The sequence below is a fragment of the Balearica regulorum genome, chromosome 3 (genome assembly GCF_011004875.1).
Source record: "Balearica regulorum gibbericeps isolate bBalReg1 chromosome 3, bBalReg1.pri, whole genome shotgun sequence".
Taxonomy (NCBI): Eukaryota; Metazoa; Chordata; class Aves; order Gruiformes; family Gruidae; genus Balearica; species Balearica regulorum.
This window is the reverse complement of record NC_046186.1, coordinates 78,816,459-78,835,145: the sequence shown is the minus strand read 5'-3', so window position 1 is coordinate 78,835,145 and position 18,687 is coordinate 78,816,459. Positions and strand designations below refer to the sequence as shown.

Here is an 18,687-nt window from a genome sequence, read left to right as displayed (position 1 = left end):
CAGGTTTAAACAAGCAAGAGAGCAGGAAAAAGTACAGTGAGAGTATTTAAAACTTCAGAGAAAAACAGTCCCAACAGAAACCTGAACAGACTTACCATGGATTCTGTTCTTCCAACAACAGAAAACCACATTTTGATCTCCGGGACTACAGATCCTTGAAAGAAAAAAAACAATTCTCCACTTCTCTTCCAGCCCTCAACAGCAACCACCGCTCTAGTCTGCTGGATTTTCCAAGATACCCATCAAGATAACTCGGAGCTGGATGCTATGACACAGTGTAGCGTTTATCAACACCAGCTATAACCAATACAATATTCAGACTCTTACGTAATCAGTTATGCTGTTCTGACTTCCATTTACTTTAGAGGCTTTATTAAACTTTGAAAACTGCTAGAAAAAACAAAAAGGGAGCCCTTTTGTACAAGAGACAAAAAAACCTCCAAATTAAACAGGAAGTAATGTGCTGGCCCACAGATGGCTAAGAAGTCACATGCGAAAGCCCCCAAAAAGCGATATATTTTTAAAGTAAACTGCATGCACATGCTGCTTCCAAATCATCTGGATTTTATAAAAACTTAACCGCAATGTGGTTGGGAGTCAGGCAGCTTTTAACATCAAAACATCTTTCAGGGTTAGAGCAACCAAAGTCTGCACACAACCTCCAAAAGCAATACTGTTCCCAATGCCCGACCACTCCTACCAACTCCATTTCCATATACCTATTACAACAGCTACCGCTAATAAAGCTACAGGAGTATTACTGTAAGAAAACATGCAACACTTACAAAAGGGTAGGACAAGCAGCTAACTTTGGGTCACATAACATCTGAAGCTACATAATTTAACTTTAAAAAAAAATAGATCTATGTGTAAAGTATTCTGTCTGAGAAATGCTGTTAGGTATTTTCTCAATTTACACAACCAAAGCAAAATCCAAACAAACACAACAGTGTTTACAGTGCTCTGGCAGCTAACAGTTGTTTCATAACTCAACTTGTTTTCTCTGGTATGTTTGCATACAGCGTACATGCTTACTGCATGGTTGCTCAAAGGGGCTGTCCTGCCTCAGAAAACACCCTTACAGCAAAGTGAGGTGAACTAGGTGATGCGCAGCATTTCTGCTCTCTCCAGCACTTCTGGCACTCCTGTAAAACTGCTATCTCACAGCTACGTATATTTTGTTTAATTAGAAGTAATAAACTTCAACATTTTACCTGTCATTAGGTGGTAAGAGGATCAAATATGGGGTTCCCCAGGAACCTAACACTTTCATACACTCCTTGACTCACCTCCTTTGGTTTTGTTTTGTTTTCCCATTAATGTCAGTGTGTTTGCAATCACCTAGTATCACAAACTGAAACCGTCTATCACAAGAATAAGCAGGTGCACAGCATTTCAATGGAAGTTGCATCACTTCTCTGCTTGTATAACCTTAGCTTCAACTCCAATCATCTTTTTTGATTGCAGCAGAGAAGGCGTGACACTTATTTGGTAATTAAGACCATTTGGTGTGGAAGCAGTATGTAAGGTATGGGATTCCATTTCTCCACTAAAAAACCCTCTTAATTGGCACAAACTTTATTTACCTACAAAACTTTGCAAACTAATAAAAACTAATCAAATGATCATTTGTTAGATGCTTCCTCAGTGATGAACACAGATTACTAGGAAAGTGTAGACTTTTTGCAATGGGTAGAAGGAAGAAAAGCAGCCAGCAGGAATTATTTTTCTATACAATCTCTAAGAATCTGCCCATTTCATCCATCTATAGAATATTCTCAATCTACATTTTAACCAACTTCATCCAGAGCCAGTGACAAGTATGAGTCGTCCATTAAGGCTTAACAAGAAAGGCAGGTCAGCACTGACATGCAAAGGCATTCACACAGCACATTACTGAAGAGCAACTATTTTGTCACGTTACAGGAAAAACCCAACTGTTTTCCTAACCAAAGCTGAACAGTTTCAGGGTTGTCTTCCACTGGTTGGAGCAAGGCCACCGGTTGACCAGCCGCTCCATTTCCTTTTATTACAGCACTTTTGAAGCACTCAAGAGACCAATAGTTCTATAAATGTATTGGGTCAGCAATCAAACTGGGATACCATGCATAGCAGCAATAACTATTTCTGAAATCGAATATGAGCTTTCATTTTTTCAACTATAAAGGTACTTCCATATGAGCATTAGACAGCCAACCTTTTACTATTAAAAAAGTTACAAAAACCTCAATCTATTTGCACACTTGCCTCTCCCTCTTATTTTGGGTATCCTATCCAGTTAATGTTTAGAAAATTTTAACAAATAATCTATGGGACTTCTTCCTCCATTTTCCTCAGCCAAAGGAAAAAAAATTGAGAATTCTGAACTTTTATGCTGGTAAAAGACACATGACTTGAGACATGTCAGAAAAATTATTAGTAAAAGTCAACAAGATAAGAATAGAAAGAAAAAAATCCACCCACTATTGCTAGCTTCTCAGTCACACTCGCTCAATTCTCTAATCTGTTCTGCTCTGGCCAGAGAAATAAAAATCTGCCTCTTACTTATTTCAGATCAAGATGTAAGACATAACCGTTTTAAAATCAGCATTCCAACACTGCGGCAGGCAGACAGTAGCAAAATGAGATGCAATCACTGTCTGAACCAGTGAGTGTTTCTGCAACTGCGCTGAGATGAAGACTGCTGCTTCCATCACTGATCATATTAAAGAAGTCATGGAATTGGTTAAGTAACTTGTAAAAAACTTTCAAACCAAGTTTACACACTGACCAGTAACACTGTTACATACTGCTAATGGAAGTGTCAGTTATTAAAACAACGTATAGAAGCCAGCCAGCTCCAGTAAAAAGGGAAACCTTCCCCCCCCACCCCTGTTATATCTTGCTTCTCTTGACACAAGAAATCAGATTTCACAGTTTAAAGTGAAAAAAAAAAAAAATTTCCACTGCACATTTTGAAACATTCAACAGAAATGCAGATGGTAGTCAGAAGCCTGATACATATTTAACCTGGCATATCTCAAGATCCAGTATTTGCTTCTCAATTTATTAACCCACTCCACCAAAATAAGAGTAGAATATGGAGTTATATTTTCAGATCCTGAATAGTTTCCTCGATAACTGCTGATTGTTAGCAACATACACCTGATACCTGGTATTCCTCTATAGATGTCAGAAATAAAACTTAAAAGCTGATACCATGCAACGTTACCATTTCAAGAATAGCCTATGAAATGAGCAAACTTGTAGAAAAAAATTATGGTGCTGTTTAGAAGCAATTAACTGTGTGAGATAATTTAAAAGCAGTAAAACAATTATGTTTTCAGCCCATGCACTAAGTACCAAGGAGGACTACAGCATTCTGAAGTTTCATGTATTAGACAGTGAAGAGGCTTTAGGAAAGACTTGCTCTATCTGTTGTACATCATATAATTACAATGAGGACTTTTGGATATCACCGTTGCATAATTTATAACAAGCTTAAAACTTAAAGATTATGTCTGCTATGTGACCCAGTGAATAAAGCAAAACCAACCAACTAGTGGAGTCCTCCATCTGGTGGCTGGAGTTGTATGTGCATTCTATACATTACTATCTAGTGCTACTAAGAGCAGCATACACCCAGAATTTCAGCAAGTCAGGGCAAAAGGTATACTCTCCTTCATCAAGCTACATACTATGCTGTAGCTCTCTACTATAAAGTACCAAAACTGAAATCATACATGCATCTGTACACTGTGCAAAAGATAAGGTGTTGTTTTCATAGCAGAAAGTATACAAACTTTAATGTATATATTTGAATTATTGTATTTATTAATCAAATTTAAAAAAACCCCAACACACACATTTTATTTTTTATATTTACTGCTTTTCTTTCCTAGATACTTCTGCTACTTTTCAGCAGAAGTGATAAATAACCCTGTTTATTAATTCCATTTAATAACATTCCCAATTTTTTGGCTCTGAAAAATGAATAAACTGGTAGAAGAAGTTTAAACTTAACTGTCATAATAAATACATCCGTATTATGTTTCTTCTTGTATTGTTCATATCAGCGTATTTTACACAAACATTTCCCAGCCAGAATAAAAGCATAATCAACATGATATGCACAACAAACTTAAGGGAAACAGACTTTTCCGTGAACATTTTCCACAGTAGGCTGATTAAAAAACTTTTTTCAGTAACACTTAAACAAACGGACTTCCATACCTTGGCAGCAACAATGCTCAGGCCCATTCCATTTTGTTTTTTTAGTGTTACAGTGATAATTTCAGGTTCTTTCCTCAAAGGCTGAGCCTATCAAACAGGGAAGGAGAATGAAGAAAAAAGACAGGAGTTCATATTCACTGCCAGGCTAGGAAGAGTCCCGTGCACAATAGTTCATCTACAGTCAAAACTACGACAAAGTAAAAATATAAGCAAAGGAAATTAATTCAAAAATTATTAACACTTTGATTAAGTTCATGTATTAGAAAATCAAGTAGCTTTTAAGCTAGGAGTATTCTAGCACTCCTGTGCCAAGGATGGCAGAAGAACAGAATTTGTTCCTGCTTTATTTAAGATTTTTTCCATTAATTTAAATAGAAGCATAATTAAACTAATTGAACCTAAAACATACACACTGGAAAAGGTAAGCCATTAGGGACATAACTTTGCCATTAGTCTATACTGAATTTCTCTTGGTCTAAGAATAAAAAAATTTTTCAGAGAAAATTTGAGGAGGACTGCCTAGCCTGGGCAATTCCCCAGCCTACCAACAGAAGCAGAATTGTGAGACCAGTTTTGGCTTAGGGGAAAAAAAAAAGAAAAAGAAACAAGTAAAAAACCCAAACAACCAAGCAACAAAAAACCTCACAGCTATAAAATGGAACATTTACCTAGTGTTTAGATTATGTAGACATGTTGCATCAAGAGGTGATTTGTGAACTGGCATTTAGAGCACTTCTCAGACACAAGACTAAAGACTTTTAGAACTCTCAAGCTTAGCACATTCAATTAAAATACACACACCAGAGAGAAGGATGATTAGATCAGGTTATTTGAACAGTCTTACATAGTATTCATTTCCATGCATGAATGAAATAGTAGCATCCAATCATGCTGCATTTCCTGATCAAGCCTTTTAAGGAAGACTGGCCAGAACTCTACTTTAGCTTTTCCTTAGTATGAGGAACAGCAAAATCTAGTGTAAATTCAGATTATTTTTGTTTCCACTAGCTCTAAAAAAATAACAAAAACAAAAAAACCCCAAAAAACCCCACAAAAAAGAGTCACAGAATGGTTTGGGTTGGAAGGGACCTTAAAGATCATCTAGTTCCAACCCCCCGCCATGGGCAGGGACACCCTCCAATGCATTTCTCTTTAAAGCAATAAAGGGAGGAGGAAGAGCATGATGTCTCAAGAACATCTCTGCTGTATTTTCCTCAGTCAAATGCCCATCTACCAAGATGCCAAGCCTGAAGAGCCTGGTTTATCAGTTCAAGACTGGGCTCTACCGTATCAGTCATACAGATTTAGGAGATGCTCTCTTCTGTAAAGTAAACACATTCTTTAGGGCACTGCAGCAAGCCTGCATAATGTCATCTAACAAATGTCGGGTTCTGAACAGAGTAAATGAAGCTTTCAAGTCCCTCTGAATAGTGAGGGGCAAGTATTTTCCACAGAAGGCCTTAGGAACATAATTCTAGTTTCATGCTGGCCTTCCTGGTTTCACTGAAATACTAATTATAAATTTGAAACTATTTCTGTTTAGTTAGTCTAAAAATTATTTCACATAAAGCCACCATCTTGCCACAACCAAGTTGTTCTGTAACTCTGATATTCTTGGCTATCACCTATTAAAAAAAAACAACCCCACGAACAAAAAAATCCACAAAAAAACTCCTACAACAAAAAAAAAAGCCACCTCACACTGAAGTGAAATCCTTCTTTAGTAAGTATAATGAAAAGGAAAACTGCAGAATTTTTCCAGAAAACCTAGCAGAAAAAAAAAGGATCAATTACAACTTGATACTCAGCATTTAGTTAGCAAGTGCCACTTTATTAATAAAAGCAGCCTGCAGCCCCATTGACATTACAAGTTATTTACAGATGCACGCTCATATATATTTTTTGGTGTGTTTAAAAGACATTTCTTCAGTGTTTACCTCCAGAGTGGGGGAACACGGCAAACAAAGTTTGCTTACGTGAGAATTATATCATGCCACAGCCTAGAAAAACACTGACTTACGAAATCTGCAGACAGTTCTTTAAATTCACCAACTCACTGATGAACTACATGTTTAATGATGAAGCCTGTTCTTCCTAATAAGGATTATAACTCATTCACATAAGATGCAATGGCTTGCCAAGATATCCATTTTGACAATTACTCACTGAATCAGTACTTACTAGCTCAGCATTCTCATGTGACAGGTGACTTTCATAGTCTGCACCTTCAAAGTATATTGTCCATGTGCCTGGTGACCGTGGATGAGGTATTAGTCTACAAAAACCTATAAGAGAAAGTAACATCAACATTGTCATAAGTATCTGTTGCATTTCTCAACTGATTAATTAAAATCAAATAGCCTGCCACAAGGAAATACCAAATAGCAGTGTTTATCTTTTTATATTCATAAGTATGTTGAATCTTGCATCTTACATGCCGTTATGCGCTTCACTGCAATTTTACAATATCTACAAAGTGCTACAGTTCTATAGCTGCTGCTTCTGAGAAACATTATGCATTTAAAAACACTACAAGCTCATCAAAAACTCTTAGGCTGCAAGACATTGCTTGTACCAAGCAGACTCGAGAGACATGTTCTCTGTCAGAATACAAACTACCAGAACTCTGGATAAGACAGCACCACAGAAATCTGCTCTGCAGAGTCTAGCTAACCAGTCTAAGCATAGATTTGGCAGAGATGAAGCCTCACCTGCACTCATTACTTTTTTAATGCAGCTATGCAATTAAAAGTGGGGATTTGTTTGGTTTGGTTTTTTTGTTAATTAAGCAGTTCCTAGAATTTAAAAAAAAACAGAGACAGAACAGCTGAGAGACATCCAACATTGTCTCCCAAAGGAGGGACAGTGAGAATACACATCACAGTCAAATTACAAATCACTCCAAATAGATGAGATTCTGCTCCTCACAAAGACCACATTTCAGCAATTCAGTTTACACTGATTTACCGCAAACCAGTTGCTCAGCATAATTTAAGGAATGTCTAAAAAGTAAAATTTTGAATGTATGCATTAAAAAGGCCTTACTTGTAATAACTATACAGACATTTGTGTGGCAAATCAATTACGCTTACTATTAAAGAATTTATCCTACTAGTCTTTAGTCTCAAGACTCTCTAACTCGCTGTACTTTCAAAACAGTTTCCTATTTATCTTTAATGAAAGAATATAGCTTTTCTATAAATTAATAGTCTGCTTTATTGATAGCCTCCTTTGCTGTCCTACCTACCATGATATTCCTGTGGAAATTTTTAAACAACTGCTTTTTCAGCAGAAAATTTTTAAGAAATTATGTAACAAAAAAGCTTCTAATAAAATTGAGCAGCTCAAGATAGGTATCATACCTTGTTCATTGACCGTAAATGTTCTGACAGACTCCCTGCTTTACTTTTTCAAGTTTAGGTCACTTTCATCCAACCACAAGAGCTCTTTACTTGTCATCTGAAATGTTCTTGAACTACAAATGCCCAAACCATACATTCTTATGTTGATGAACGTCAAAAGAAGTATTTTAAGCTCATGTTTTTTTAATGTTATATGGGAGCAGCTGATGAGTTAAAAAAGTGACAACTATTTAATTCACATTAGCTTTAAAACTAAGTTGGCTGTGAAATTGTTGAAGTATTACGAAATTTACATTTATGTAAATTTTTGCAGCTCTACCAAAATCCAAAAAAAAAAAAAAAGCTCTGGAACAAAGGCAAAACAAAGTTTCAGTAGGCACTAATAACCGAGCACTGCTTATTTAAGAAACTTGAAAGTGAAAGAAAGGAACAGGGAGAAAAAGTAAGGATTAAAAAATCTTGAATGCTTTTTATGGGTTGCAAAAGTACACACTTAAAGAACACATTATAAAAAAAGACTGAAACATAGGTAAAGTGGTTTACATTTAACTAAAATATATTTGGTGCTCAGTACACCAAAAAAAGATCATTGTAATATAGCAGAAGAACTGACCTCTCTGACAGAGTGGATCTAAAAATTCTTGTAAACCACTTGGAACATTTCTGACAACGTCGCAGGAATAGCCATCTTCTGGTAAAAGAAAAGGTAGCTGTAAGTCAGGATCCTCTTCTAGTTGGACTTCTCGGCCATCACTGCGAGCAAGTTCATCAGCCGTATTTTCTGCAACAGTTACTACATTCTCTATCAATTCCTGAACAGAAGGCAGAAAGACATTGTTAGTACAGTCAGTACACTGCATTGCTTTATTTGATTAAATCCCATAGATTATGTAGTTAGAGAATATAAAACAGAAGTATCTTTTACTTCCATATTTTCAAAACTCATGGTGCATGTTTTTACTTGATATGAGAGCTGTATTTAAAAAATATATAGCAGAGAACATGCATGTGCAGAGGTGGAATCACAGGCAGTTTAAAATTTTGACACTTTGTATATATACTTCTGAAAGACTAAATATATAGAAGAGAAACAGACAACTTGTATAAACCAGGATTTCCAGCTCGATCAGGACACACATACCCACAGAGGACCAACTGCATATACAGTTCCCTGGTTTGGAAGTTTTATAGAACTAATTTAATTCCTCGTTTCCTGGGAGCTCAGTATAGTGTGAAGGATCCCTTAACGTGGGTATATATTTTTTAAACAACATTGTAGAAGCACATAACATGAGCAGGATCACTCAAGTTGCAGCAGGGAAATTTTAAGTTTTACATTTGGTGAACAACTGTTCTGCTTAATATCACAAAAAGGTCTATGAAACCAGTTTGGTCTTAATCTCATCCCAGTTACATTAACACGCAACTTGGAATCTGTAAGCTTGATACAACAACTTTATTACTGCAGTACAATGCAGAACGCAGTTGAGACAAAACTAGGTAAGTGTTCTCATCTGAATGTTTAGTTCCAGCAAATGTCCAGGGGGAAGTCAGATAAATCCAGCCCGTCTTTACAAGTGCTCTTTGAGAAAGCCTTTTTACCATAAAAGGTGGTAATTTTTAGAAGAATTACATCAAACTAAACTATGTAGAAGTAAATACATTTATATTCCTTTGAACAAATTCCAAGCCTTGAAATGTTTCAGATTTGGCAGCAATAAATGAGAGTTTGAGCATACAAGTCTTCTTCACAGCAAGGAGCAAAGAAATCCCAAACACCACTTCACCGCAACAGGACGAACTAGCCATATTGTAATCCTCCCTCTGACACAAAGGCGACCTGGCAAATCTAGCACTATATTTCTTTGGAGGTGCCTAAAGAACAAAAGCAAGCTGTGGATTTCTACCTATATGTAAACAAGAAATATAAACTATGTTCTTCAGCAAAAGACTTTTTGGCTTGGTAGCCAATACATAAAAATATAGCCAAGCTACAAGTACCCCTTAACCCCTTCAGAACCACTGTATTAGTACCTTTGATTTAATAAACAGACATATCCAAAGTTATTAAAAAATAGACTGTGTAGACAATGCATTCAGTTATATAAATATTAGATTATCTTCACCTTTTAAGATTTTTGAGATAAGTAAACTCCTATAATCAGGGTTTACCCTAAGAGTTTTCATCCACATATGATTACAATTCTGCAAGGAACACAAAACCTCTTTTGATTTTTGACAAAGAGGTCTTTCCCATGGATAAGAGTTAGAATAGTCAGTTTTGTCTTAAATATCAAGATAAAAACCATTTCTGAAAACATGTATACCTCTACATACACATTCCATGTATCAATCTGTCTAAAGGACAATCTGTCTGCTGCTTGTATGAAGGGATTCAAGATTCATAAATTCAAGATTCATGAACATCTAAAAAAGCTTAGTGTTCCTGCTTCTTTCATTTGATTTCTATTGTCAAAATTTCAATGTTTGCTCCTTGTAGTTAAATGTAGAACTAGCTTTTGGGAGTACTCTGTACATCTCTCCCTAGTCTACTGCCTTACTGGATTTCATTACTGGATTCCACAAATGGTGTAAGGTGCAGTGACACCTCTCTGAGTATGTTCAAGAGTTACCTTACATTCCAACTCGGTGTAACAGAGATTTTTTGGTAGTATCCTGCTCAAGTTGCAGTGAAGTACACCCACTAAAGCTGGTGGACAGAAGCAGGCTGATATCACTGATACTTCTTATTGTATGGAAAGCAGATTGCCCACTCTGACTCTTCTCAGAACAATTCCAAATTGATCAACAATAAGGTAGCTATTTCAGGCAGTGTTTTAACTTGAAGTCTATACTCCTCAGGTATGTTAAAACAGCACAGTAAGCGACAGAAGAAACTTACTGTTGGGATGAGTGGTTCATCCGGAGCACAGTGATAATTCTGCAACAAAGCTTGTAGCTGCAGAGAATTCAGCTTAAAGCAAGTACTGTTAATATTTGGAACATCTGCATGTGAATATTTGTCCATGGTAAGCAATGTGGTTGCCTAGGAGAAAAAAATAAAAGTCATAGGAGACAAATCCAAGCCAGAATGAAACCTTTAGCCTTGTTTCTGAGTTGTCTTTAGACAAGAGACAGGAAAAGACAAAGCAAGAAGCAAGATCTGTTACAGAAGCAACATAAATATCCCCAAAGCAACCACTAAATAGATCTCCTGCACCTACTGATGAATTAATACTAAACCTATCATAAATGAGGCATATCGATTTTTCAGCTACTCTTCTTGTCTCTGTTCAGTACAGTTAAAGCTCAGTCTTATAACCAGAAACTGAACAGCATGTTGGCTAAAATCACTAATTATTAACTTTGCTTGTAACTTAAATATTAATGATATTGAAAATATATTTTGTGTCTTTGCATGCTACCTCAATGTTCCAGGATTGAGTCACACAAACTACACTTGCCCACATGCTGTTCTCTAGGAACACACAGATATTCTCTTTCAACATACAATTATGTGAGAAGTGTTAATCAGAAATACACACACTCACCTGCACTATTCTGCTCAGGTGGCAATCCGCAGCCAATTCTAAACCCTGTTTTTCTGCCCAGGCTTCAATGTGGCCCAACTGTTGACGAACAATAGCTCCCCAATAATGTGAACATAACCCCGAATCTGGGGCCGTAACTAATCTGTTAAAAAGCCACATGTTGATAAAATGAAACAGCTGGGAGAAGAGCTGTATAGTCAGAGCAGCATTCACTCTACATCGTCGCAACAGGGACATAGCTCCAGTCAATGTATGCAGCACATCATCTACAGAGATAAAAGAAGTAGTAAATCACATTCACATACTACAATGTACAACTGGTTAAGGCCATAAATAACAATACAGAGACACCTAACCCAGGCTTGTGAATGCTAAGTAGAAGCTACATGTATTGAAGTTACACAGACTCTCAGAAATAAATTTATTGTTTCATGCTTTTCAAGATGGAGCAACATTAAACTGACAGCTGAAATATGTTTAACCCCTGAAATGAAAATAAAGACTTTTGGGGAAATATTTAGTATACAAGTATATCATTGGTTATTTCTGACATTTAAATCACTTCTCACTTGAGTAAGCTCTTTTTTTCTGTTATTTTTAATAACAAGTTAAAAATCTTTATATTCTACTGTTTCAAATGCATAATGCAATTATTCCATAACTCCTTGCAGATAAGTATCAGACTGTATTCAAAAATTTCAGCAAAAGCTATTTGCATTGCATGATGTAGTTAAACTCCAGAATACATCTCCTGTTACACATTAGATTTTTAAAATATTACTCAAATTTCCTATTCCCCAATAGTTCACTGCAATATTAGGTATGAAGCAACAGTGTCTTCCTTTTAGCTTCACCAAGATCAAACATCCTTATGTGCTTCCTGGTGGAATATATTAATGCAAGTAGAACATTTATCTCCAAGCCTTCTTTTAAGGCAATACTGTTCTCTGAAATCTCTATTGAAGAGACCACCAAAATAATTTCTTTAAAATTTAAACACAGGATTGTGACTGAACAAAGTTATCTGTATAAGACAGAAATCTATAAAGCTGCTCAAAAATGACTGAAGCAGTGAGCATCATCTGCCTTTATTCCAATGTTAATTTGCTACTTTTTCAGGGTTCATGTCCCAGAAAGTTCTCTCTTAAAATACAGGGCCCTAACAAAACAAAACAAAAAAACCAACACAACACAGTACATCTTTATATTCTTCCTTCAGTGTTCAACACCGGAAAAAAGTGTAATACCCAAAAGACCAGGAAGTATATATAAATTTTGTATAAATACTCTTCATAGTTGAACAGAATGACTGTACTTAATAGCTCTGCAGATCATCTTTACTTCAATTATTCAAAACAACACTATTTTCTTAACTCCTCCCAGCCTTTTATCCCTGGTTAATCCCTTCAAACTTGAATATTTTTCACTTTTTTTCCATTTTCTTCTTTAGTCATCAGGCTACATAATGTAAGAGGCTCTCACATTCCCCATGAAAAGCACAACAGGGGGTCTTATCTCAAAGGCCTGTGCACGAAATGCATTCAGCATGGAAAACAACAAGAGGCATTAGAAGTCCAAACACAGTCACTGAGCTGGGATTACAGACACAGCATACATGACCAGAATGCTCTCATGGACAGGAGCAGCCCAGAAAGGCTGACATGGCTGCAAAGCTCTATCATATTTAAAGTATCATGGCAGGGATCCTTGGTAGGAATCTACAAGGCTGGTCAGCTTAACCTTAGTAGCTGGGAGGTACTTTTGTCAGATTCTCCCATAGAATCCTTATAGCGAAACTGCTGAGATAAAGACTGGATAAGTAGACGATAGAGAATTGGCTGGACCACTGAACTTGGTGGATTTGTAGATACGAAGTCCAGTTGGCTATTAGTGGCTTCCTTCATGGACTGAGCCTGAGACTGATTCTGTTTAATGACTTTATCAGTGATCTGAGCGACTGGACGGAGTGCATTCTCAGCAAATTCACAGACGACACCAAGCTGGGGGGAAACATTGATACACTGAAGGGCAGCAGTATTTTTCAGAAGGGCCTCAGTAGGCTGGGGATATGGGCTGAAAGGGACCTTATGAAGTTCAAAGGCAACTGCCAAGTCCTGCATGTGGGAAGCAGTAAGTCTATGCAACAGTATAGGCTGGGTGCCATCCGGGTAGAAAGCAGCCCTGCCGAAAATGATGTAGAGATCCTGGTAAACATCAAGTTGAATGTGATTAAGCAGCGTGTCCTTGCTTGAAAGGTAACCAGCTGCATACTAACCTGTTAAGTTAGCAGCAGTGAAGCTAGCAGAAGGGAGGGAAGCAATCCCTCCTGTGCACTCAGCATTTGTGAGACTGCATCTGGAGCACAGCATCCAGCACAAGAAGATATCGATTTAATGGAGCAAATTCAGCAGAGCCACCCAGATGATTAGGAGGCTGGAGCAAAGGACATGAAAGAGGGACAGAGAAGTGGATTTGGTTCATGCTGGGGAAAGAGAAGGCTAATGGCACAGCTTATTGCTGTCTGCATCTTCCTAACAGCAGGGTTCACAAGATCCCTCTCAAAGGTGCACAGTGATAGCAAACAACAACAGACAAACCAACACAAAAAATGCAACATGTGAAATTCCAATTAGATATAGAAAAAGTATTTTCACCATGAGGGTGATCAAATGTCGGAACAGGTTACTCAGAGATGTTGTGGTATCTCCATACCTCAGTGGAGATTCAAAATTCAACTAGGCAATACTCTGAACAACCTGATCCAGTTGCACCTGCCTCGAACAAGACACTGGATTAGATAACATCTAGAGGTTCCCCTCCAAACTAAATTATACAACGATTTTTAAACCTAAAATAGATCATTTGAATGTCACTACTGTCCTTTCTTATCATCCATACAAAATTGATCCAAACAATTTTCAGGGGTTAGGGCAACTTGTAAATCTCATATCAGTTAAGAAAAATTCAATTTATTACTACTTAATTGTATGGTTTAGAAGACAGAAGAAAAGATCAAGTAGTCTAACCTATTTTAGGCCTCTGAGGATTATTTTCCTCTGGATCATCAAGGAATGCTGGCATGTAGTTATTAAGCTCTGATTGCAGACAATGAACCAGGTACCTGGAAGAAGGGGGGGAAAAAAGATATTTTAAAACCCTGTATGTGTTCATTATGAATGCTTCTAAAGAAGAGAGATCTATCAAATTACAAGATTCCTGAAATCACAGTGTTATGTATGCGACTATAGGAAATCAATAATACTTTTTAAAAGGCGAGAGACCAGTTCTCCCATACCTTTTTCTAGAAATGCTGGAAAAAGAATTAGGTTGTCAGCGAACAAACACAGCAACTTAAATGCAATATCGCACCACACTTGTAAGTGAAGGTTATATGCTACATAAAGACATGCTATCAGGCCAAACTTTGGTTCCATAAGACTGCAAAAACTATTTTTTCCAAACAGAAATACTATTTTCTCTGTTTTTAAAATTGACCAAGTGCAGCATTAAACCCCCTAATTTTCCTGTTCGGAGCCAATACACAACATCCTGAAATGGCCCTACTGTTTTCTGTAAACAATTTTTTGATTTTTATATTTCTCTTACCTTTGACTACAGTGAAATGAAAAGCCTGTTTTAGTATTCTTTCTCTTCTAATAATTAAACATTTTCTTTAACACTGTTTCTGATAATTCATTTATATATTTTTCTGCTAAGAATTGAAACTAAAAGGGAATCAAATTGTAGTCATCTATATAAAGGAAAATATTTCATGGCTTCTACAATTTCCCCTTTCTGTTTCACTAGTAACTTTTCTAGTTTAATATCCTCAATTGCCAGAAACAAAAGCCATGGCAATTTCAACCAATTCTGGTGTGTACCAATTGTTACCATCAATTAACATTTTCACAGCAGATTCCTTTCTTCTCATGCTTCTGATGTGCTTTTTTATTTGACTTCTACACACATATTCCACAGTTCTGTTCTCGAAAAGTTTAATAAATCAAATTTGCTGAGAAATACTTGTTTAATACTGGCTTGCAGGGGGAATAGAAATATGTACAAAACCAAAGCTTTTCTTTTTGATTAGCACTCTGCTCAATGTTGTTATCTTTGTTTAAGGATCCTCTCCTCAGAGTACTTCCCTTCCCATTGAATACTTCATTCGATTTTTCCTTTAATCAGTATTGTAATTGCCTGAGCTGACTAGCATAGGTTGATTTTACCACAAGCCAAAACTTGTCTTTACATTTTTAAGAAAAAATGTGCAAAACAGCCACTGTGCAAATTGCTATTTATGCATATTATGAAAGGAGTAGATCATGAATATAATTAGAAGCCCTTAAAGAGCTCAAGGTTCGTTACTTTACAGACCCATGAATATTTAAGCCTATGTCAGCAAAAATAACCTTTCCTCACATCTCCAGGAAAACCTTAAATTAAGAGAAAGCAATCAACACAAACTAAATTTAAATAACATTTCCCTAAAATTTGTATTGGCAGCCTCAGCTATCACAAGAACAGCTAACAGATGAAACTCCTTGCATAGCCCACTGATCCATTATTCATAAAACAAAATACCTGTCTAAAGGAGTGAGTCTAGCCTCTCCTGTAAGTCCTCCTCTGAGGTATTTAACAATACACAAAAGACATTATTGCTATACCTAAAATTTGGCAAAAAAGCGACGTTATTCTAGAAACTACAGAAACACAGAATACGTTAAGTGAAACAGAAGTTTGATAGCCTTACTTGAATGCCATTTGAACCAAGTGTGCCAAAACATCTTGTGCATCCACAGTAATTCGGCTAAGATCTCGGTCTTGCTTTATGAAGTTCAGTAATTCAGATGCATTTGCCATCCAAAAGGCAAGTGCCCCGGCAATATTCTTCTGCTTCTACAAGTAGAAAGAAGCGAAAAATAATACAGGGAAATAGTTTTCTGATAAAGCACGGCAGCTTAAAAAGGCTCCAAAAGATAGACCAGTACCTTTTCCCATTTCACCAAACATATCTCAGATACCAGATATTTGCAAAATGTTTATAGGTAATAATGCAATTGCTGTAACTGGTAAGTTCAATTTTAACACATTCACCGAACATACAAAATTCTGTTAAATTGCCAATAGCCATAACAATAATGCCACGGCATAAGCATCTAGTTATAGAGTGCTAAAAGCTTAGCAGATTTCAGTATCTGGTAATCTGTGCACTTTTAAGCGTACATTCACTACTGCCCACTGCCACTCCGATACTGCGCTCACTGGCTTTGATACCAAGTGATTCAGTATCAAGTACTGATCTATCTCACCATCTCCCGACCACAAATGCCAGGCCAGGCAACCTCAGATGAAATCCAAAGAATAGGAACCACAAACAACAACAAAAGAAAATAAAGGGAAGAAAAAGAACTTTGGTCATTTCATATCCACATTGAAGTGCGTTAAGCAGAAATTATGGAATGCCGTAAAAGTTGCAAAGTCAAAAAAGGATTTTAGTACTGCATGTTCCAGTTGCTGAATGAGTGTTATGACCCGTTCAAGTCCAGCTGTTTGAGTATTGTATTTTGATATGGAAGCAGCATGAGAAACTGAGCTAAGCCAACATAGCTAGGATCAGTTCCCAGCAATATATCCTACCTGATCAACCTGGTCTACCTCCTGGAGAAAAACGGACGAAGGAAATCAAACAGAATAGAAGAAAGAAACTTGTGAACAATCATGATAGCTTTAGAAATCAAACACTAAATATGAAGGTACAACACTTATGTTCACAGTTATACACAGATGCATTAATCAGTAGCTACGATGCAACTGAGCTCCTTTTAAAAAATGAATTATTTTAATAGGACTAGTAGCACAACAGCTAAGAACTGAAGTGCCCACACATCACAATTACTTCAAGGAATGCCCTGTACTAGTTGACATCCCAGACTAGCTGGTTATTCCACGCTCAGTGCACCACAGAAACCCCACAGAACTTTTTGCAGGCAGCGGGGTAACCAGCCATCCAAGTAACAGATCCAGGGAGCTATTTGCCCACCCTTTGCAATGAAGACAATGTACAAACACACGCAAAGGAGGACAGATAATCCCCACCAGGGAAAAACAAACAAACAAACAACAAAACCAAACAAAAAACACCTAGGACAGATTTAATACATGGGTTTTTAATTAAAGAACAAGACTGTTTTAAACAACAAAAGAGAGTCAAACGAAATACCACACTAAGCTGCTTAAATGTTAGTACATAAAAGCTACACTGAGTTCAGCAAATAAAAACCCATGAGATAAATTTGTCTGATTATTTAAAACTGAACTCTTAATTCCTTTCGGCTTTCTATTCAGACCACTCTCCCCCACCTGCAACACAGTGAGCTTAGATACAAAAATCTGAGCTGTTACTGTTTTAATTTTAGTTGGAGCTCAAAAAACCAAATTGCCACTGCTTTTATGTTTTTTCCCCCTTTCCAACCAACGCACTCTGAGCTGACTGAAGACGTGTTGGCACAGAATGAAAGGAGATGCTCCTTCTCCAACAACTGTTAAAATTTGCAGAGGATCAGAAATTCCACAGAATGATTTGAAAAAAGTATCAGGATACAAAAAAAATTGTCTTTTTTATACGAACTGAGTTTCCATTCCTAGATATTTACTGAAAGCATTGACGCCTCTCGTAGATCTCTCCAATTTTATCCCTATCTCATATGAAGTCTTCTATAACATTTGCATACACTAATGCAAAGACTACAAAAGTCACAGACTTTATTTGTTAGCAAGTCCTTCTCGAGTAACTTCAGAAAGCTATCAAGTCTCTTTATGACCTAGGCAGGCAAAATTAGGATCTAAACAATTTATTTTACTCTCACAGTACAGCACAAGTTTTTGCACCTTCCCTCTACTTCTCTTGTGCCTCTCTCCCCTGACCTCCCATGTGTCTTCCCCATCTTCCACACTCTCAGACCCACTTTCAGTGCGGGCATCTTTTACAGTCAAAACACACAAAAAAAAGCTATTGTGATACAGCGATTTATTACATGGTAGTTTAACTGCGACAGCCATCAATACAATGACTCATTGTACAGCTTAGATGAATTAATTTGACTTAGCTTAGCTAATACTGTTTATACTCCGCTAAGACAGGTCCAAGCGAACAACATTTTCCTGGTCAAGCTTTAGAATCAATGCATTTCTTTGTCTCCAGCCCATTAACCTTCAAATTCACTGAAGTTTTACTCTTTCATCACATTTGTACTTTTCCCCCTTTCCTCCAGCTTCTTCAGCATGACATATGGAAGAATCTCCTCCCAGTTTTCTTCAACCTCCAACTCTTTGGTTTATTTCTTGCAACTAGATAACAACTTTCACAAATCACAAATGCAGCTATCACTTCCTTGTTCATGTCTTCCTTAAATTTTAGGTTGGAGATTAGACTGCAACTAAAGCGTTGCAAGGCTGTAGAAACAGCCTTTCGCTAAGGGCAGTCCAGACAAACACTTGGTTTTAACAGTTTTGTAATACTATTAGCTGGATTATATAAAGTACACTTGCTTGCAACAACCACA

The 18,687-nt window shown here is 36.9% G+C and overlaps 1 protein-coding gene across 29 annotated transcripts in view; it reads right to left on the bottom strand.

Annotated features, from left to right (window-relative positions):
• The window catches only part of AFDN (afadin, adherens junction formation factor), a 133,398-nt gene that overhangs the window by 38,934 nt on the left and 75,777 nt on the right, over positions 1-18,687 (bottom strand). For 19 of the 29 annotated variants that reach the window (XR_012834587.1, XM_075748588.1, XM_075748576.1 and 16 more), the window contains 8 exons: positions 16,763-16,783; positions 15,876-16,021; positions 14,152-14,246; positions 11,126-11,391; positions 10,477-10,620; positions 8,188-8,386; positions 6,394-6,497; positions 4,213-4,299 (listed from right to left, as the gene is read on the bottom strand). Coding sequence is in view for 28 of the 29 variants with exons in the window: in XM_075748588.1 (XP_075604703.1) it covers positions 4,213-4,299; positions 6,394-6,497; positions 8,188-8,386; positions 10,477-10,620; positions 11,126-11,391; positions 14,152-14,246; positions 15,876-16,021; positions 16,763-16,783 (1,062 nt within the window). In the remaining variant the exon portion in view is untranslated. The remainder of the gene's footprint in view (positions 1-4,212; positions 4,300-6,393; positions 6,498-8,187; positions 8,387-10,476; positions 10,621-11,125; positions 11,392-14,151; positions 14,247-15,875; positions 16,022-16,762; positions 16,784-18,687) is intronic. The other 10 variants (XM_075748590.1, XM_075748580.1, XM_075748579.1 and 7 more) reach the window with 1 other exon arrangement.